This window comes from Onychostoma macrolepis, chromosome 02, assembly GCF_012432095.1.
Source record: "Onychostoma macrolepis isolate SWU-2019 chromosome 02, ASM1243209v1, whole genome shotgun sequence".
NCBI lineage: Eukaryota > Metazoa > Chordata > Actinopteri > Cypriniformes > Cyprinidae > Onychostoma > Onychostoma macrolepis.
In genome coordinates, this window is record NC_081156.1 from 36341777 (window position 1) to 36364276 (window position 22500).

At 41.9% G+C, this 22500-nt stretch overlaps 2 protein-coding genes across 2 annotated transcripts in view; both read right to left on the reverse strand.

The window, feature by feature from the left end:
- The window catches only part of LOC131553972 (receptor-type tyrosine-protein phosphatase S-like), an 85114-nt gene extending 78071 nt beyond the window's left edge, over window positions 1–7043 (reverse strand). The window contains 2 exon segments of the mRNA XM_058798975.1: window positions 1069–1151; window positions 4711–7043. The gene's annotated coding sequence lies outside the window, so the exon portion shown is untranslated.
- A 12308-nt stretch (window positions 7044–19351) lies between these two features.
- Window positions 19352–22500, reverse strand: part of fem1a (fem-1 homolog a) — a 4750-nt gene continuing 1601 nt past the window's right edge. The window contains exon 2 of the mRNA XM_058761537.1: window positions 19352–20803. Within this exon, the coding sequence (XP_058617520.1) occupies window positions 20180–20803 (624 nt within the window). The 3' untranslated portion in view covers window positions 19352–20179. The remainder of the gene's footprint in view (window positions 20804–22500) is intronic.

Sequence of the window (22500 nt, forward strand, 5' to 3'; positions counted from 1 at the left end):
TTGATGAAGCCACGTTCATCATCATCGCTGCAAGTTTTTCTGATCTCGAGCAGAGACGCGGCTCGTTATGCCGATTATACGACGGATGTTTAATACAGTCGATGCTTTTCTGGTCTGGACTCAAACATGCACTCAAAGAGACGAGAGTAAAGTGCTGCTGTCCACAGACGTCATCTCAACACCATCACTCCGCTCTCACAGAGATGGATTTTTTACGAGAGAGCCCATTAATTATTGAAAAGCTTCCCAGGCATTGTGCGTTTTACTCTCGGACCTCATGTTAAGTGCAGTTTGGAGCGTCGTCTTCCGGGAGGGAGGCCTGCAAAACCTCCACGGCCAACGGCCAGGAGTCAATATTTACTCCGGAAAACAGATTATTCCAGGGCTGCGAGCAGGTGTGTGGCGATCCGATATCAGTCGCTCCACATCTGCTTTTCACACTCGGACGATGATGATCGCCAGAGATCTCATTCATGACTAGCAGGAACGTTTGAGACGCTAAAAAAGCAGCACAGAATTCAAAGGTGAGTTGAGGAGCGAGTTTGTCCTCATCATCAGAGCAGCGAGTGAAACAGAGTCTCAGTAATCTCCTCTAGCGGGTTATCGGTGCGTCCAGACATTCGCTCAGGTCACGACCCGCTTACGTGCCAGATGTTGAGTCGCTCCACAAACACAGTTCGACACGGGATCATAAAACAGCAGCTAAAGACCCACGCGAGCATATGCTAGCAGAACGAGCTGCGCTTTAACTGTGCAATGCGCCATTAGTTCCAAACAGAACGCCGTCTCTTCGCAGGGGTGCCGCTAAACGCATGCTAATGTGCAGATAACATGCAGATGGCACCGGTGCTGTCAGGTCCTCAAAGCTAAAGTGCAAGACGAACATGCTTCTTATTTCCTTCGCTCGAGGAAACGACCGAGGAGGAGTTGGGCTTTGCTGTCAGAATTCAATCAAGACACCTTCAGAGATCCACGACACGCTTGAGAAGAGGCGACACGTCCAAAAATAGAGGAACATGTGATTATCCAGCACACACACACACACACACAGAGATGACAGATACTCACCACACTCGTTTCTCTTTTTTTCTAGATGTGTTTGAGCTTCATGTCCTGGTTTTCATAATCCTCAGCGGTCTGATCCGGTATTCCTACAATCAGACACGACATGGCAGATTTAAATGAACAAATATTATATAACATACAGGAAAGATTGTCTAATAAAGCGGTGAGAGACTGTGCCGTACACTGATTTTAGCAAGAGATACGTTCTCAGATACAGACTGATTTCTGAAGAGTCGAACACTGTGAGGCTTTCTCAACATCACAAACACGATCTGATTACTTTACGCTGTTATAGATCTGAACTGAAGCAACGCTGAACTGACCTGAGTCTTATGGAATCTGAACTCTCCATAATTTCCATAATTCATTCTGTTATTTTCCTGTTTATTACCGTGAAGCTAATTTTACACAATCTCCCCCGGTTTCACAGACAAGGGTTAATCTAGTCACAGACTAAAATGCTTGTTAGAGCCGTCTCAACTGAAAATATCTTGCTCTGACATATCTTAAAATACATCAGTGCCATTGTTGCGTCTCAAGATGCACACCTGTAACGTTTCCTTCTAAGGCATTTTGATAAAAGCTGCTTAAATATCTTAATTTAACTAAGGCCTAGTCCTGGCTCAAACTAAGCCCCGTCTGTGAAACCGAGCCTTTGTATTATATAAAGCACAATAGAAATAAATGTGGCTTGACTTGAACACATGTGACTGTACAGTGGGGGGGGGGGGGATTATTTGATCCCCTGCTGATTTTGTACGTTTGACACTGACAAAGATATGATCAGTCTATCATTTTAATGGTAGGTTTATTTGAACAGTGAGAGACAGAACAACAACAACAAAATCCAGAAAACCGCATTTCAAAAAAGTTATAAATTGATTTGCATTTTAATGAGTGAAATAAGTATTTGATCCCCTATCAGTCAGCAAGATTTCTGGCTCCCAGGTGTCTGTTATACAGGTAACGAGCTGAGATTACGAGCACTCTCTTAAAGGGAGTCTCAGTTTGTTACCTGTATAAAAGACACCTGTCCACAGAAGCAAGCAATCAATCAGATTCCAGACTCTCCAGCATGACCGAGACCAAAGAGCTGTCCAAGGACGTCAGGGACAGGATTGTAGACCTACACAAGGCTGGAATGGGCTACAAGACCATCGGCAAGCAGCTCGGTGAGAAGGTGACCACAGTTGGTGCGATTATTCACAAGAAACACAAAATAACTGTCCATCTCCTTCGGACTGGGGCTCCATGCAAGATCTGACCTCGTGGAGCTTCAGTGATCAGGAGAACGCTGAGGAATCAGCCCAGAACTACACGGAGGATCTCGTCAATGATCAGCTGGGACCATAGTCACCAAGAAAACAACTGGCAACACACTACGCCGTGAAGGACTGAAATCCTGCAGTGCTCGCAAGCTCCCCCTGCTCCAGAAAGCACATGTGCAGCCGTCTGAAGTTTGGCAATGATTCAGAGGAGAACCGGGGGAAAGTGTTGTGGTCAGATGAGACCAAAATCCAGCTCTTTGGCATCAACTCAACTCTCCGTGTGTGGAGGAGGAGGAATGCTGCCTATGACCGCAAGAACACCATCCCCACCGTCAAACATGGAGGTGGAAACATGATGCTTCGGGGGTGTTTTTCTGCTGAGGGTTCAAGACAACTGCACCGCATCAAAGGGACGATGGACGGGGCTGTGTACTGTCAGGGCCAGGGCATTGAAAATGGGTCATGGATGGGTCTTCCAGCATGACAATGACCCAGAACACACGGCCAAGGCAACAAAGGAGCGGCTCAAGAAGAAGCACATTAAGGTCCTGGAGTGGCCTAACCAGTGTCCAGACCTTCATCCCATAGAACATCTGTGGAGGGAGCTGAAGGCTCGAGTGTCCAAACGTCAGCCTCGAAACCTTAATGACTCGGAGAGGATCTGCAGAGAGTGGGACACAATCCCTCCTGAGATGTGTGCAAACCTGGTGACCAGCTACAAGAAACGTCTGACCTCTGTGACTGACAACAAGGGTTTGGCCACCAAGTACCAAGCCATGTTTTGCATAGGGGTCAAATACTTATTTGATCCCTTTGAGACCTAACCCTAACTCATTATAATGCAAATCAATTTATAACTTTTTTGAAATGCGTTTTTCTGGATTTTGTTGTTATTATTCTGTCTCTCACTGTTCAAATAAACCTACCATTACAATTATAGACTGATCATTTCTTTGTCAGTGGACAAACATACAAAATCAGCAGGAGATCAAATTATTTTTTACCTCACTGTATATTATTACTGTTCAACAGGATATTCAATGAGACAAAAATCTAGAGACTAGTTGAATTTGCTAAAACAGTGTCTGAACATCTGTTTAAGATATTAATTAACATTAACCCATGCGTGTGCTGCCAAAGGAAAGCTAAGCAGAGGCTGATTGAGTGATTACGTTTAGAAGAAATATTATGAGACAAACGTTGTATATTTTTCCAGAATAACCTGCAGTGATGAAGCAATCGGAGTAAAACCAGAAACATGAATTAATGTCATGCAGCGCTGTCTGTCTGTCGATCAGAGACTAACAGCAGCATCTGAGCCTCTCTCACTGTATCTGAAGCGGTTATTTATCTCTGGTGCATCGAGGCGTATCTTATCTTACTGTTGCCTAGTCAACCACCTCTCTCTCTCTCTCTCTCTCTCTCTCTGCCCATCTCTCTCTCTCTCTCTCTCTGCCCATCTCTCTCTCTCTCTCTCTCTCTGCCCATCTCTCTCTCTCTCTCTCTCTCTCTCTCTCTCTCTCTCTCTCTGCCCATCTCTCTCTCTCTCTCTCTCTCTCTGCCCATCTCTCTCTCTCTCTCTCTCTCTCTCTCTCTCTCTCTCTCTCCCATCTCTCTCTCTCTCTCTCTCTCTCTCTGCCCATCTCTCTCTCTCTCTCTCTCTCTCTCTCTGCCCATCTCTCTCTCTCTCTCTCTGCCCATCTCTCTCTCTCTCTCTCTCTCTCTCTGCCCATCTCTCTCTCTCTCTCTCTCTCTCTGCCCATCTCTCTCTCTCTCTCTCTCTCTCTCTCTCTCTCTCTCTCTCTCTCTCTCTCTCTCTCTCTCTCTCTCTCTCTCTCTCTCTCTCTCTCTCTCTCTCTCTCTCTCTCTGCCCATCTCTCTCTCTCTCTCTCTCTCTCTCTCTCTGCCCATCTCTCTCTCTCTCTCTCTCTCTACTGCTGGCCGTGTTTGTGGATCCACGGAGAACCAGCGGCCGCTGGGAATATGGTTTCCATGGCAACCATCCAAACCAGCCAGCAGACCTGATTGGTGTCATGTGACCCTGAGGTCGAACGAATGTTCACTGATGCCGTTCATTACCTGATTCAATTCAATTTAAAATGCAACTACATGCAAAAAATCTAAAGAAAAAATAGAAATTGTTTTGAAATTTGCATAAAGAAAATTAAGCCTATTTTTAGGAAATATCTTTATAATGACATTGTTTTCTTGACAATTAAACATATGACAATCAAATTCTTATTACTTTAGTTTTAAAAAATGATGTGATAAATGATGTTGAAATGATATATGTTTAAGTACGATGCTGATTAATAATGACAATTATTGCGGTAATGAGAATCACTATTGAGAATAATGAGAACAACAAAAAACAAACCAAACTGTATATAAACAGTCAAATGTCCAGAAGCACTGCTGAGGTCCAGAGATCCGTGTAACATACGATAACATGAACACAAACACAGTCAAATACGTCATATATCGTTTGTCTCAATGCAGAAACAGCTCTAGATATTGAAACACTTCTTGCATTTGATAGAAATTCTTCAAAACATTGTTAATACACTGCAAAAAAATGCTTTTCTTACATAGATTTTGTGTCTTGTTTCCAACCAAGATATCTAAAAATTCTTAAATCAAGAAGGATTTTCTTGACAAGTAAACATTATTGTCGTTTTCAGAAAAACTAGTCAAAATTAAGTAAGTTTTTGCTTAGAACAAGCAAATAAACCATTAGACTAGCCAGCTGTGAACGCGTGATGCTTGATGTCAGACTCCACACTGTGTACAAGGGGAAGTTGACGGAGCTGACAGTAGCTGTTGTGTGGGGTTAGGGTTAGGCTCTAAAGCCGTCGTCTGTGCTGATTGGCCGTCTTACGGCGCGGGAACGAGCCTCCAGCTGTCGCGGGTCAGGACATCTGCGGAAGGACAGGCCGCGGGTCAAAGACAGGCAAATGACGGGCGTTGGGTTAGCGCAGGCCGCAAGCCGCTTACGGAGGGTGGCGGCAGCAGATTGCGCGGCTGATCGATGTTAAATGAAGCTTGCGCCAGTGCAGATGTGTGTGAAAACAACACTAATGCTTAACAGCTGAAACGCTCCAGTTCCTCTACAGACAAGCTGCAGACACGACCCCGAAGCGCAGCGTCTGTTGCAAGCGCGAGCATTCAAAGAGCACAGCAGCGTCAGCGCACACATTCACTGGGAATCCAAGCCAAAGCAGTAGAAACACATGTAAAGAGCATATAGAGTGGAAATATGAGTTAGGGTTCCAGTGCAGTAAATGCACACGCAAACGTCAAAATCAACAGAAACCAAATTTGAATTTGACTGGATTCACAGTTTGGGAGAAAGTGCAGTCATGTAGGGGTTCAAACACACTAGGCTTAATCAAACATGTTTTCAGTGTCTGCGTCTCAATATATGAGCACGTGAACTTCATCTCCAGAGCTGCTCTGAGAGTGGCTTCAGCTTTACTCTGAGAAAAAACCCACGTCAAACACACACTGATCTTCAGCACAAACCGCCAACATAAGAAATATATCACTACTGTATACAAAAATGTAGCCTACTTATCAATGTAATAATAATGATAATAATATTATTGAGCAATTACACAGACCCAATATATTTTCTAATGTATACAGTTCTGTTGTGCAGCATCTTATTTGGCTAAAAATAAAAATGCATTGCTCTGTTATAAATTAACTGTTAAATTCTCATATGACTAGATATTAGAAGGTTGATGAAATTTATTAAAAAGTTTAATTTATTTCATTAGACACCTTTTTTGATGCTGAATTTGTAGTAAATTATATAACACTGATTCCAGAAAAAAATTAAATGGAAAAGACAGAATTTAGCGAAAAATAAAATGGATTTCATAGGGCCCTAACTGAAAAGGTAGCTTATGGGGCAAAAAAAAAAGACAAAAAATTAAATAATTGTACAAAAAGTCCAGAAGAAAAAAAAATGTAATAAAAAAAGTGTAAACGTTTGTAGACTTGTAGACTTTACAGACAGAATTCAGTCCTGCCAATAGCACACACTGAAAAAATGATTCATTGAATTTACTCAATTTTAAGGTAAGTGGTTGCAATCTATTTATTTTAGCTACATTTAAATAAACAAATTTAGTTGACTAACTTTCAACATTTTAAATGTAGCTAAAATAAATTGTTTGCAACCACTTACCTTAAAATGTATTATAATTTTGTTCAGTGCATTGAGGACATATATAGTGCACATAAATCAGCAATGGAATATGCAGCTATACATGAGCATCTCTGAGTACGTTTTAAAGATTTAATTTCACTCTCCCAGCAAACGTGGTCAGATCCAGTGACTGTTTGACCCTCAGAAGCAGCGGCTCTTCTGACCCGTCCACGCCGCTCCAAGACCGCGAGCTCTATGGCGGCTGTAAATTCTGTTTAACATAAAAGTCTTTGATCCCGCAGAACAAATGGTAAACCACGGCTGTTCTGACGCAGAGCTCAAACCCCTGCAGGCTACAACTGGAAGCTGTCCAGAGATTAAATTTAACTTGCACGGCTTTGTGAGATCTTCCCGTCGGCTTCATCCAGCGCTCGCTAACTCTCACACGAGCAGAAACCTCAACCGTCCTTCAAACAAACATCAGTCTGAGCGCTTCCGAGGGTTGAATCAGCGCTGCACTGGTGAAGAGCGTCTTCTCTGGGACTCTCGGTGGAGTTTCTGGCGTGTTCAGCGCGGACAGATGGCGCGGCGTCATGCTGCAGACGTGAAGCTCGCCGGAACACACATGGAAAAACACACAAGACGGAGCGAGAGCAACGTAGGCAGCTGATGCAGTTTAATTTGGTGACAAGAAGCAGGTGAAATCCTCCTGAATGTCAGAATTGCGGTTTCTGTGCACCATTTAAATTATGCTGATTATGGTCAAAACTGATACATAGGACAAAACAAACGCTGGATTCTGATTGGATAAACACCAGACACGCAATCTGCATTAATGAGGTGTGAACGGCTACATCTCGTCAGCTCATAATAATAACGATCAACTGATATTTAGCTATTTTCAGATGATAAAAACACTAAAACAGTGTCAGTTAAACACCTACCGATTGTTAGGCCAGTAGGTGCACATTTTGAGTAAATATTTTAGAAATAATCAACATTCATTTCAGCAATCTCACATGCTGTCACTGAACCGAGTTACACATATATATACAGTATATATACACAGTGCGTGCATAATTATTATGCAAGTTGAAAATGTATCTTCAAGAATCTGGCACTAGGTTGCTCTTATCCTGAAAAGTCTGTCTTGCAGAGATGGACTAAAACTGAACTCCCAAATCTTTCTGCCAGATTCTTGAAGATAAATTCTTGAAAGAGTGATACAAGAGAATGTGGTGCTGGTCCTTCAAGAATCACTCTCAACTTATCCGTCTATAAAGCCTACGAAACAAAAATCAGTCTTCATGTATTTCACAACACTTCAGCATGCTATTCTTATTAAGTGAGGGTTATTGTTTAGGATTTCTACCCAAACAAAGCCTCTGAGAACCTGACAGCTTGCACTTCTGGAGACTAAATGGTTCCTGATGGTTTCACACCTAATTCTTCACCTTAATTCTTAATTGTTTTGCAGTTAACATGCATCTTTTCTTCTCCACCTGTTTTTGTCTGACCCTGCTGACCCAGAGAGCATTTCGCTGACCAATGGTCATGCCTTAACTTTGCTCATTCTAGTATTGCATCCATCTCATGGGCACTTAAAGAGTTTTCAGTCTGAGGTCAAAATCTCTTTTTGGCTCATTTTATCTATAAAGAAAACCTGCTGAATAATTCTGCGCACCTGAATATAAGGAGTTTTTCACTTCCGGCTTTCAGGGTCAATTATTTATCACTTATTATAAATGATTAAATACAACATGAAAAAAATCTGATCAGAATATCAATTTACATAATAATTATGCATGCACTGTATATATACACACACACACACATCAGGAGCAGACACCTGATCTCTAAATATCAATATTGACATTAGCCATTGATAAACCCATAATGGTCAACCGCTACACATGAACACACTATAGATTACAAGCTTTTGGTTGGATGTGAAGCTTCATAAAACGATATCTATGATCTCAAAATAACCTCCTCATATAACACGACTGAATATTATCAGATTGAAGACTCGTACGACCAACAGCATTGTGTGCATTTATCCAGAGAGAGTGGTTTATCACAGCTTTGTGATTAAGATTCAGTGTGTTTGTGAGGTTAACCGTGGCCCCCGCGGCCCCCTGAAGCCCAGACTAACGACGCAGGTGGATTAACGGCAAATGAAGCAAATCCCCTGCAGTTCATGCTTCGGAGCTCGACGGCGGCTCACAGACCGTCAGCGAGGAGCACGTGTGTGTTTGATTTAACTAGACTTCTTCACCTGATCAGAAAAACCAGCAGGCGAAGAAGATCTTTGGGCAGAAACGGAGAAAGACACTAAAAATAGCAGCGAGCGCTTGAGATTCATCCAGACACCAGCTCAGAGCGCTGACCGATGAATGAATAACAGACAGCTTTCCTCTGAACGGATCGGACACAGAGGACAGTTCTGCTAAATTAGCAGTTAAGATAATAACACGCCTGCAGACGTCATCGACATTCAATATAACGCTGGTGTGACAAAACATGCAGATTAATGCACACCTACACGTGTCATGAAGTGAAGACAGGGCTGAGTGAAGATCATTAGAACAGCAGATAAACAGAACGAACACAGTGAAGGAAGTACCGCGATGTCAGACGCTCATCAAAAGGACGAGCGCTCTTGCGTTCACATCCCTCCTGCACCGGAAACAGGCCTCGCAAAGCCCGGATCATCCTTTATAATCTGCTGTTATTACAAATGAGAGTATGACACACATCAGCTCCGCCCGAGAGAGAGCTCCATTGTGGGCTGCAGCGGGAATCAAAGGCCGGCGCGATAAGAAACGCTGCGTATATTCAGCACAAATCTCTCATTCACTCGTCTGACGCTTCCGTCCTCGTCGCACGCAGAGAAACACGTCGATTAAAGCCAGAGAACAGATCAAATATCAAGACTTACAGCACGAGTCACTCGTTTCAGCATTAAATCACAGGGACGTCCTGCGCTGTTTTAACCCTCGTGTCTTCTCACTGCAAAAAATGATTTTCTGTCTTAGTATTGTTGTCTTGTTTTCTAGTATAAATATCTCAAAATTCTTGAATCAAGATGCATTTACTTTACAAGTAAAATGACTATTATGTCTTGAAAAGATGATCAAAATTTTGTTAATAAGCTAAAATATCTTCCAATGATGCAAGAAAAATAATCTTGTTTTGCCTTTGAATTAAGATCATTTTTCTTACCTCACTGGCAAATATTTTTGCTTGTTTTAAGCAAAAACTAACAAAATTTTGATCATCTTTTCAAGACATAATATCTTAAGTCATTTTACCTGTCATCACAAATGCATCTTGATTCATGAATGTTTAGACATTTGTGACTCTGGAGCACAAAACCAGTCTTAAGTGTCAATTTTTCGAAATTGAGATTCATACAGCACCTGAAAGCTGAATAAATAATCTTTCCATTGATGTATGGTTTGTTGGACAATATTTGTCTGAGATACAACTATTTGTAAATCTGGAATCTGAGGGTGCAAAAAAATCAAAATATTGAGAAAATCACCTTTAAAGTTGTTCAAATGAAGTTCTTAGCAATGCATATTACTAATCAAAAATGAAGTTTTGATATATTTACGGTAGTAAATTTACAAAATATTTTCATGGAACATGATCTTTACTTAATATCCTAATGATTTTTGGCATAAAAGAAAAATCGGTAACACTTTACAATACGGTGACACTAATATGCATTAATTCATGCTTAACTAATGCACAGATAATCATGAGTTAATGTGTAACTCATGAAGAACTAAACCATTTATTAACAATTACTGCATCAGCAACTAATGAACATTCGATATGATTCATAGAGTAAGTAATCAATAAATTATTATCAGTTAAATGCGTCATAATATATTACTACCTAATAACTTATTTTATTAACTAATGAAGTAAATTCATATGTTAATTACCACATTGGGTCGAAGCCATGCCTTTAAACGTCCAGTTGTCTGCTTTAATGAATCATTAGCTAATGATTTGCATGGGTATCATTTTGTTATGACTTTACTTGTTGAGGCACTCGACTAACTAACTCATTCAAAATCTATAACCACAATGACATATTACTTAACAATTAGTTAATAGTCATGTGCCACAACAAATAAAGAAAACAAGACAAAAATACTAAGAAAATCGTTTTTTGCAGTGTATTCCTCAATCTATTTATCATCATCATCAATATGACAAGAAAAAAATACAAAAGTGTAAAAATGTCTTTTCTAATCATTGTTTTTGAATATCTGACTTCTCAATAAGTGTGAATGAGGTTTATTTCTCTCGCTGACGTCTGATGAGCAATGACCACGTGACGCATAACAAACATCAGTGACTCGCTGCAGAGCACGTTCACAATTAAACATCTCAGTCATTTACTGCTGGATCTGATCACAAAGCGTTCAGCAAACAAAATGCTGATTGTGGAACAACATGAGGGTGAATAAATGACAGGATGATCATTCTTGGGTGAACTATCACTTTAAAACAATCACCGACGTGACACACACTGTTCAAACCCTGCTGAGCACAAAAGAGAAACACAGCTTGATCATTTTAATCAGAATACAAATTTTGTTGCATGTTGATGGGCATCAAATTTCCATTTAAAACAGAGCAAAGTGAACTGTTTCACGCTTCTCCTGCTCGTCTCATTCATCTTGTGTTAATCAGAGGCCGGTAACGAGCTCGTTTGATCTCAGACTGACCTGCAGACTGACTGACATCCATCACGACACACACACACACACACACACACACACCTGAACCTGACACACTCCGCTCACAGACTGCACTTTCTCAACCCAGCAAGCTCAAATCTGATTGGCTGGATTTACTTCCTGTAGTAACTTCTGACAAACCAGCAGAATGAAGGTATTACCCTGTGTGTGTGTGTGTGTGTGTGTGTGTGTGTGTGTGTGTGTGTGTGTGTGTGTGTGTGTGTGTGTATTGTACTCTGGGCAATTTGGCCAAATTGCTTCTGATTCATAACTCTGAGGGCAAACAGCTGTAAAGCGGATCTTTCTGTGCATCAATTTAAGCGTGTTAAAGTTCAGCGCTGGTGAGCGGCGCTCCGTCGCAGTCGTTTTAAATAAATCAAGACGCTTAGCTGCCACTGCAATCTACGGCGGATCCTCTCTCCTGGATTATTATTTTATCTTTAATAAATCACACCGGCCGCAGCCACACTTATATATTTAGTTCTCACAAAATGAAACATTAAAAATACATCAGCGATGAACAAGGACAAATGTGTCTTGAGCACATCCCAGCGACTGAGACGAGGATCCGGCCGATAAGAGCTAGGTTAGTGGTTAACTAGTGTTAGTTAGTAGCTTGTAAACCGTGTAAAGCTGAGCAGCTGCACAGATGGAAGAGAATCTACAGTAAATCTCTCTGTGCTGCGCTCACGTATCACACATTACAGTAAGAACACAGGCAGATGGAATTACAGGAAGACTGAAATCACATTTATCATTCAAAATCACTCATAAGACGGTCTGAGGATGCTTCTGCCAAACCCTTGAAAAGATGCCCAGTTTGGCCGAATATTATCCTTGTAATACTGTAATCACTGCACTGAAAAAATGACGTTCTTCCTCAGTATTTTTGTCTTGTTTTCTGTTACAAATATCGAAACGTTCTTGAATCGAGATACATTTACTTGTTTTCTAGGAAATGTATCATAATAAAGTGAATTAATGCTTAAAACAGGAACAAATATCTGCCATCGGGTCAGAAAACTACACACTGCAAAAAATGCTTTTCTTACTTAGATTTGTTTGTCTTGTTTCCAGCCAAAATATCTAACAATTCTTAAAAATCACGAAGGATTTTCTAGACAAGTAACAATTATTGTCTTGTTTTCAGAAAAAAACAAGTCAAATTTAAGTAATAAGATTATTTAGCTTGTTTCATGCAAATACTCACTTAACTTTTTCTGAGAACGAGACAATAATTGTTACTTGTCTAGAAAATCCTTCGTGATTTAAGAATTGTTAGATATTTTGGCTGGAAACAAGACAAACAAATCTAAGAAAAGCAGTGCACTTGTTTCCTTTTGAATTAAGTTAATTTTTTATTTGTTCTTGTTTTAAGCATAAACTCACTTCATTCTGATTCAAGACTTCTTGCCTTTATTTCGCATCTCAGGTATCTTGATATAAGAAGCTTCAGATATTTGTGCTAGAAATCAAGCCAAAAATACTAAGTAAGAAAGCCATTTTTTGCCGTGTGCATTAAAGGCACGTGGAACGATAGCATTGTTATATTTCCATATGAACATTACTTTGACACGATCTCCTCTGACATCTAAAGCTGCTTTGAATCGTTGTGTTTTGTGGGAACGAGGTGTTTATCCCGAGGTCTCTCTCTGATCGTCAGACGCTGAGTGACGAGTTATTGAGCGCATGGATTGATGTCACCTGCTCGTGAATGAAGTCTGTCGATTTCAAGGCCAAGAGATCAATATTAAAGAGCAAACGAGGAACAGAACGACAGGACATCTGCTCTCAGCACATAAAGCTTCATCTGTTCTCTGTTCCTCAGCTTCATGATGTGACCCTACAGGAGTCGTCCAATCTGCCGAGGTCAGAGGTCAACACACTGGTGTACATTAATCAAACCAGGCAAAACACAAACCGGATGAGCTGATGCACGCGGGTCAATGCCGTTTCGTGAACGTTGAGGAAACCTAAACCCGACGAGAAGCGCCGAGCTCCACGATCAGAGCGACGGCACAGAATCTGTTTATTCAGTCCACAGAAAGACAAATGTATTATTGAAAAACGTCTAAACACACTCTTGCGGTTCAGGGTGAAATCATTACATTCATTATCAGCAATCCAAGACAAATATAATGTAGTTTAATGGAAAATTACAGGATTTTGAGCAGCACGGAGTGTGCGACCGCCTTTAACCTTGTTCTTCTGAATCTTGCTACCAGCGCTAAGATTCTCATAATATTCAACATTAATATGAAAAGAAATACTTCTTTCTCAATCACTGAAATGAAATGTCAATCATCAAACAGCCAGCAGCGAATGAGTTTGGGGCGTCCAATCAGATGTCAGGAGAGTCACGTGGCTCCGCCTCCATCCAGCAGCCTTGAGATATTCAGTCGATTCAAAGCCAAGTGAAAACGAGCTGGAGTTCGTTTATTCATACGGTCAGACCGCATAATATAAAGCATCAGTGAAAGAAAAGCTCTGGAGTGACCCAATGACCCGCTGTGTTCAGCGCTAACACACAGGACATAAACACACAAGCCGTTTATAAACATTAACAGTCTGTCTTTGCTTCAGTCTTCTGAGTAAAGCTTACACATGAGCAGGATCCAGAGAAACCATCGGCACACGTTCTGGCACACGGACGCCGAGCGATTCTATTCCCAAAAGCATTTGTCTGAAATAACACGCTCCGTCCACAGCAGTCGCCATCTTCTCAACATCTCTCGCTCCTGTCAGTCAAACCGCTCCGGACCAATCAGATGCGAATCAGAAGCGCAATCACAAATCACCGCGCCGAGCTCGTCTGTCAATCACAGGGGTCCTACCAGAGAAGCCGCTGCGCCCTCGGCTCAAATCATCCGGAGAGTTTAACGCACCGTGTAGCTGCGCTGGGCTGAGCGGTAGACGAGGCTGTTATTCAGGCAAACTGACCCGTCTCACGCTACACCCCAGCACAGCGTGACCGGCTCTAACCCAAACACCGAGCAAAGCATCTTAAAACAGAGCAATTAACCCCCGGCTCGTCTGAGCATTACAATTACATAAAACACATGCGAAGCGCTGCAGCGGAAGATGAAAATATGAGCCGTGCAGCAGCAGAATTAAACCATGTTCTGATGGAGCCGGAGAGATTACAGACGGATGATGATGGGGTTTAATACAGTGATACGAGCACAGAGAACATCATTACTGTTAGACTCCACCGGCACACGTGTTCCGCATGCACACGCACATCACACCATATCCAGCATGATGCTAAAGCGTTCTGAGCAGCTTCAGCGTGTGATGCGGTTGCTGGGTGGTTTCTTACAGTCCCCTCCAGACATCCAACCTGCATCTGCTGTTTTTCACCCAGTTTGTCGTTCGCCGAGAGAAAGCACAAGTAAATGAGCAGCACTTTCAGTGTTTCTGAAATGATATCTACACACGTATAAAAGCTGGAAACTCAGAAGCATTAACTGCATTCGGCTAAACGCCGATTCCTTATTCCTTCCTTGTTCTGATCCAGATGATGTTTGAAACTTTATATTACAAGCACTTCTTGTGTTTATGGATGCAAGATGAAGCGTTTGTTGTTTTCCACATTTGTAAATCACTTTAGATAAAAGCATCTGCTAAATGCATAAATATAAAGACAAAAACTGAATATCTATTCTCTTGACAAAAGCCTAAAAACGAATAATTGTTGTGATATTCTTCTGCAAACTTTGGGAAGCTAATGTGGACGAACTGACAGGATCTCACGCTTTAGGTTTGGAGGTTTAATGCAGAATAATGTGATATTAAAACACTCACACAGCGGACGGATGAACAAAGTTTGATCCCATTGAGAGAATTTGGCAGGATTTTGACTCACGCTGATGTCCACAAATAGCCACAGCTGAGATCATTATGAGAAACCCATGAGATCTACAGCGAGGAACTGCTGATGCTCGTTTCCAAGAGCCACCGGTGTGTGTGTGTGTGTGTGTGTGTGTGAGAGAGAGAGAGAGGAGTGTGTGTGTGTGTGTGTGTGTGTGTGTGTGTGTGTGTGTGACAAACACAGAACAAGAATCAAGCAGGGAGGTGAATAAAAAAACTGTGAAATTACATTTTATATATATATATATAATAACACCCTAGCAACACCTGGCAACCACTCATATATTATTGTACTGTTTCTTCACAATTACAGTTTGCTTTTTTTTTAGCAGCTCATTAAAACTGAATTAAAGAGCAGGTTCTGTCTGTGTTTGTATATAAAACTCACGCATTGCTGGTGTTTACCAGTTGTAGAAATGATATTCTTTGTGCTGGTAGTATTGTATGTGTTGTGTGTTATTTGTATCGCTAGCAGACTGCAGACGCGTCAGGCGTGCGTCGGTGCGCAGACAGGCTTTGTTCGCAGGAGTCCCGGTGTAATTTTCCTTCATATTTCGCTGTTATTATCAGCCATGATCGCTGACCAGGTCAGAAAACACACATCACTTCAATTATCGCCCATCTCCACCCGGATCCGCGCAGTGTTTCAAAGGCACGAGGGAAGGTTTGAGATGTGAATCCGGAGAGAAAGAGAGTCGAAACCCGAACAAAGGCGCAAACGCGTCTGGATGCGACCGAACGACGAGCAAAATAAACAGCCGAAGAAATCATAATCATCTGTTCCCTTTCATCAATAACTCTCCGAGCGCGCAGGTAACGCAGGCTGGTCCGGGAGAACGGAGGTGTAATCTGAGCACATATAACACCGGCATGCGATCATTTCTCAACATATACCACAGAAGCCGCGTTTACCTGCGCGAAGGTGCCTTTGAAGGAGACTCGAGCATCATATTCCGTTCTCAGGCAGAGCCTCCATTTCCAGAAGCCTCCGGAGATTCTTGAGCTCGTTGATGTCATCGATGCTCGCAGGCAGCAGCCTCTCCTCCTCGGTACCCTCCTCCTCCTCCTCCTCCTCCTCCTCCTCTTCCTCTCCTCTCCTCCTCTCAGAGATGACGTGACTCAATCCGCTCCTCCAGAAACAATGAAGCGTCTCGCCGACAGATTGAGTTCTTTTCGATTAACAATCCTAAAGGACAATAATTCGTTACGTTGATCTACATTTATTGACTGGATCTGGGCAGAAATGTGACAAATTGACAATTGACCCAGATATTTCAAACATTGGGGAAAATGTCAATTTATAACACATTGCCTGTTCTATATTAATTAGCAGTTAAAACTGTTTAAGACACGAAAATAAACGGCGGTGAAACAGTTTTCACTCTGAATTTGCCACTAAATATCACAAAGCTGCAAAAACATTAATTAAACATGATATTTCGAACTAGATGGATGTAAACAGTATCTTCTTTTACCTTTTGCATTTGTTTTATACTGTATTCCAGTGGATGACATTTTTAAAAACGTTCTAAAACAACTCTCATCAAACGTCTCTCATTCAATGCGCCGTTGAGCTTCGGGGCGTCCCGAGTTCGAGTCCCGCGAGCATTCCCCAATCCCTCCCACTTCCCACCTGAAATACTGCCCTATCCTAATAAAAGGCAAACATGACAAAACCAAAATGTCAGGCTGTAATAATAATAGAAAGATTAATTTCTTACACTGAATTAGATTGTTAAAGATTTCTGAGAGAAGAATGCACAGAGAAGAGGAACAGAAGAAGCGAGCAGGTTTCACAGATGCACGGAACTCTTCTGGTTATTTCTGTCAGAGATAATGGCGTGTGTTCGGACAAAGAGCCGCGATTCTCTGCGCTGATCGCCGGAGTCTGGCGCCCTCTAGCGGCCTCGGACTGAACTCAACTCCCGCTGGTGTCACTCGAGCTCTGAATAAAGGACTGTGATCCGAGCGAAGAGGCATCTTATGTCATAATGGGCTCCATTGTCTTATTCTCGGATCCGAGGCCAGCTGGGTCACGGAGGAGCTCAGATGACCCTCAGATCAGGCTCGGAGAAACCGCATCGTGCAGCTTTACAGCATGTTATATATTGATTGAAAAGATATTTCTTTGTGACAAAAATGCAGTTTTTACAGCAAACCCATCATCCCCAACCTAACCAACCAGCTGGGGCTACAGTTCACATAAATAGTTAAATAAAGAGCATTTAAGGGATTTCATTTATAAACACATCTGTGAAGCAGTGTTGTGGCATTAAAATTAAAAATGAGAATTTACTTTAAAACTATTTTGTTGGTAATTGTCTTTGGCAGTAGAAACAGCTAGCAAATTTCACAAATAATTACAAAGAAACGGCAAGCAACAAATTGAATTAAATAGGGATTTATTTATTTCTTTTTAAGTAGAAAGACTGAAATTGTATTATATTGTAAGTTGTAGGTTACTCCAATCATTTTTATTTTACTTTAAAAAAACACTTTTTTTACAGTACATGAAGAACATCCCAGCCTTTCAGCTGAAAACACATTACAAAGATACAAGATGTGCTTCCCATCCAGAGCTGACCGCAGCTACATCAGTCCAGATCTCCATCTGAGAACTGATCCGAGTGTGTGATGATGATCTGAGAAGAATGAGAGAAACGATCAGAATCACTCAGACTCTTACTGCTGCATCTAAAAAATACTGACTGAAGGGTGTGAAAACTAATGCAAACTTTTTTTTTTTACCTTTGTAATGAATATTGTAAATGAAAATTGTAGAAATGTGTTAAATTAATTCCACTGTAGTTTACTGTAGTAAAATAAAACAAGCGTGTGATTGCATTTTAAATGCAGCGTATGCTACGTCTACACGAAAACTCATCTCTTCTGTCACTAAATGAATCTAAATCTAAACGTCGCAGAGCTTTATATCCTCAGTGTCTTCCAGCATCTGTGTCGGACAGCACATATAGAAATGACACAAGCCCATAAAGTGTATTTAAACGGAATATCAATAAAGATGGGACACGATGACTGACCCTGCGGTGGACGAGTGGCTCCAGACCTTCAGGATCACTGACCCCAGAGCCAAGGGTTCGATTACACGCACAGGACTTCAGGACCCTAAAATAGTCAAGGAAACACAGGCGATCCCACACACAGACGTTCATGACACGCTATTTATATCTGCTCGCCTGAAGATCGGGTTTCTGTTGTATATGTGGCTTTGAACAAACAAGACCGAACTGCAAGAGCGAAGCGAAACAAGACAGCATTACTGTAATAACGTACGAATCCAAGACATAGCTTTAAACATTATATTTTTGTAGATAAAGGCTAGAGATTTTTAAGTACAATAGAATTAACCTGGATCAAGTTAATGGCACTGATGGAAATGACTGAAACGCTGCATGTGTGTAAATGTGGCAGGATTCTCAGACGAGCCGTTAAATGCTCATTCAACAAATTACTTCAGTTTCCATTGAACGCATAAGATTTCTGCAGCAACACTAACCTTTGATCCTGAGATTTCAGAGGAACCACAATCAGCTTTGAAAGCTGTGCCTGAGAAAGAAATGTCATGTTTCATATTTCACCCCCAAATCACTACTTCAAAGTTGTTCAATTTTGGCCGAAATTAGAAAAGTATGCCTTTTTACTGTAACGCAGTAACGAAAATCCTCCTGTTAGACACAATACTACAATTTTTTTTTTTAACCAGAATTAAAAGCACAACAAATGCTAGCATGACATTCATACCAATTATACTTTACTAATGAATACTAATTTAGTTTCTCTGTATTTTTTGCTGTAGTTTCTGAAATATAGGAGGGGATTAACTAATGAATTACAACAACAGAAATAATTCTTAAATTCCATTTTCTTTACACAGTTTCTTGGTTTTGGGGTGAAATATGACCTGCCCATGATTTATGAGACAAATGTACATAACAGCATTAATTGAAGACATGTAAATTACCTACACCAGAAACTCAAACACATTTATGGAAATATTTGTTTTGGCCGTGAAGCAGCAGCAGCACCCAGAAATTAAGATATAAACTATAGCAAGATATTAGATAATCAGCGCAGCTACTTAAAGTAAGCAAGTTCTGAAGTTGTTAAAAGGAAGAACTTGCATAACGCCTGGAAAGCGGTTGGATGATGCACACACACAGATGGACTCAGATCTACGTCAGTCGCTCCCGAGACCAACAAACATCAGACAGACAGACGGGACACTTGAATTTTATTCAGGCACCACCATACACATTTTTGTCTTGTAGTAAATTGTCTTAAATTAACCAAATCAGTTGTAGTTTCTGAGAGATGTCTCTGGTTTTCGAGGTTAAACAGAGTGTTAATATTTCCAAAGTGCTTCCACAGCGTGGCATTTACAATGACAGACCGGACAACAGAGAAATAAATCAGTTCAGCCATGAAATCTTACCAAGAATAAAAACTTACAGGCATTTAGAATAAGATTAGAACGCATATGAAGCTTCTCACGTAACCCTGCAAAGGAAAAGAAAACACAAAAACAACCTGGTTGCCAAATCTGTCACTCCAAATCCACCGCTGTTAATAAACTGCATAGATATCAATGTAACGTCAGCAATTCAAAAATAGCTGTTCTCATACGGGGGGGATAAAGTGCCAAGTTCCATATATTACAGTCCATCCCCAGAGGAAGGAAATTCAGTAAAAACACATTAAAATCACAGCCGCACACATTCAAAGCTGTTAGAAAAGACAACCGTGTAAGGCTAGCATTTGGCACCACGGGCTTCGAAAGTCCTTCAGGATCATCACCGAGAAGCAACTCAACACCATGTTGACACACTAAAAGAGAGACGGGTAGAACCAGAGAGTCTGATAGAAAACACTTGCATTTCATTTTTGCATTAATGCTCTGATCATGCGATCGATAAGCAGTTTGTGACGCCCTGAAACGAGCCCTGTCAGGCAAAGACAAGAACAGAAAGAGGCAAATTTCCTGGAAGATCACCCACGAGCCTTCGGGAGCATTATTGGCTAGTTGGGTGGATTATTGCTGGGGGTCAGTGCAGCTCGATGAAGGCCTCCATCTCCTCCGAGATCAGCCCTTTGTAGGGCAGTCTGTGGCTCTCGATGGCGCGGGCCGCTAGACACTGCAGCGTGACGTAGCTGAGCGGGTGTAGCGCGTGCCGCCCGCTGCTCTGCTCGTCCAGAAGATCGTAGGCCGTCTTGCGCCGCGCGTTCGTGGCGTCGAAGTGCGCTCCGGCCCGGATGAGCGCCGCCATGATCTCGGGGCAGCCGTTAGCGGCGGCGATGTGCAGCGGCGTGTTGTTCTCGCAGTCGCGCGAGTCCACGTCAGCGCCGCACTCCAGCAGCAGACTCGCCACGGACAGCGACGGGAAACGCCCCACCGGGTAACGGCCCACTGACGTGGTGTCCTTGTCCACGGCCATGTGCAGCGGCGAGAAGCCGCTCCGCGCCCGCGGGTTGAGCTTCAGCAGCCGGTACACGGTCTGCCGCTTCTGGTGCTCCTGCTCCGGAGTGCACTCCAGCTTCTCCAGCAGGAACAGCAGGTGCAGGATGATGCAGAGCGCTTTGGTGAACTGCGGCGTCTCCGGAGGACTGTCTCGCTGCGCCACGGCACGCTCCACCTCACGCACGCTCTTCCCCAGAACACCCATCAGATCCTGCGGACCACCACCAAACACACAAGACGGGTTACCAACACTAAAACATCACCTCAAACTGCACTCTTAATAATAAAGGTGCTTCACCATGCCATAGAAGAACCTTGTATGTCTAAATGGCTCCGTAAAGAACCTGTAACGTCTGAAGAACCTTTCTGATTCACAAAATAAAAAGGATGGTTCTTTAAAGAACTTTTGACTGAATGGTTCTTTGTGGAACCAAAAATGTCTCTTCTATGGCATCGCTGTGAAGAACCTTTTAAGCACCTTTGTTTTTAAGAGTGTGTCATATTGAAGTCAAAAGTTTACACACAGAATTTGCGAAATGTAAAATATTTTACCAAAATTAGAAGGGTCATACAAAATGCATGTTATTGTTTATTTAGTACTGACCTGAATAAGATATTTCACATAAAAAATGTGTACATATAGTCCACAAGAAAAAATAGTTGAATTTATAAAAATGACCCGGTTCAAAAGTTTACATCCCCTTGATTCTTAATACTGTGTTGTTCGCTGAATGATCCGCAGCTGTGTTTTTTTGTTTCGTGATAGTTGTTCATGAGTCTCTTGAACAGTTAAACTTCCTGCTGTTCTTCAGAAAAATCCTTCGGCTCCCACACATTCTTTAGTTTTCCATCATTTTTGTGTATTTCAACCCTTTCCAACAGTGACTGTATTATTCTGAAATCCATCTTTTCACACTGAGAACAACTGAGAGACTCATACGCAACTATCACAGAAGCTTCAAACGCTCTCTGAGGCTCCAGAAGGAAACATGATGCATTATGAGCCGAGGGTGAAAACTTTTGAACAGAATGTGTACATTTTTCTTACTTTGCCTAAATATATATTTTTTGTATTTAGTACTGCCCTTCAGATGCTACAGAAGATACTTGCATGTTTCCCAGGAAACAAAATAAATTACATTTACCCTGATCTTCAAATTCAAAAAGTTTAAAAGTTTTCACCCCCCCGACTCTTGAAGCATTGTAATCATTTATCTAGATCAGAGGTCTCCAACCCTGCTCCAACACACCTGCCTGTAATTATCAAGCAACCCTGAACACCTTCATTAGCTGCTTCAGGTGAGTTTGATGAGGGTTGGAGACCTCTGATCTAGATAAATAGCTGTATTCTGATTCGTGTACGATGGTGTATGATTTCTCCCAAATACGATAATTTTGAGCTTCTGGTACCATACTTCGGGTGTATTCACACCAGGAAAGAATGTTGGTCCGGAGCAAATACTGGTGATTTTTTTGTTGTTGTTTGGTGCTGTTCGCGTTCACGCTGCTCTTTTTGTAAGTGAACCAGAAATTGTAAACAAAAGCACGTGTGTGTGTGTGTGCTAAGGTCATCCATTCATTGGTTCATCCATCCAACCGTACCAGAGTTCGCTCTTCAGCTGGGTCTGGCTACGGCTGATGCTCCGCACCAGAACCACACAAGACGGGTGTGAATACACCTAGGGCCGGGCGATATATCGAACGCGATATTCGTGCGCATCGTGTCAGTAAAGCCGGTTCCGTGATTAGCACTAAATCTCCATCACCTGTTCTCAAAGAGTTCTCTGACCAGCTACGCAATATCACGTTCATTAACGCAGATGAATCGCCTTCGATAACGAACGTGATATTGCGTAGCTGGTCAGTGATCTACGGCTCCGAGTATTAAATGGCGCTCTATTTGAGAAC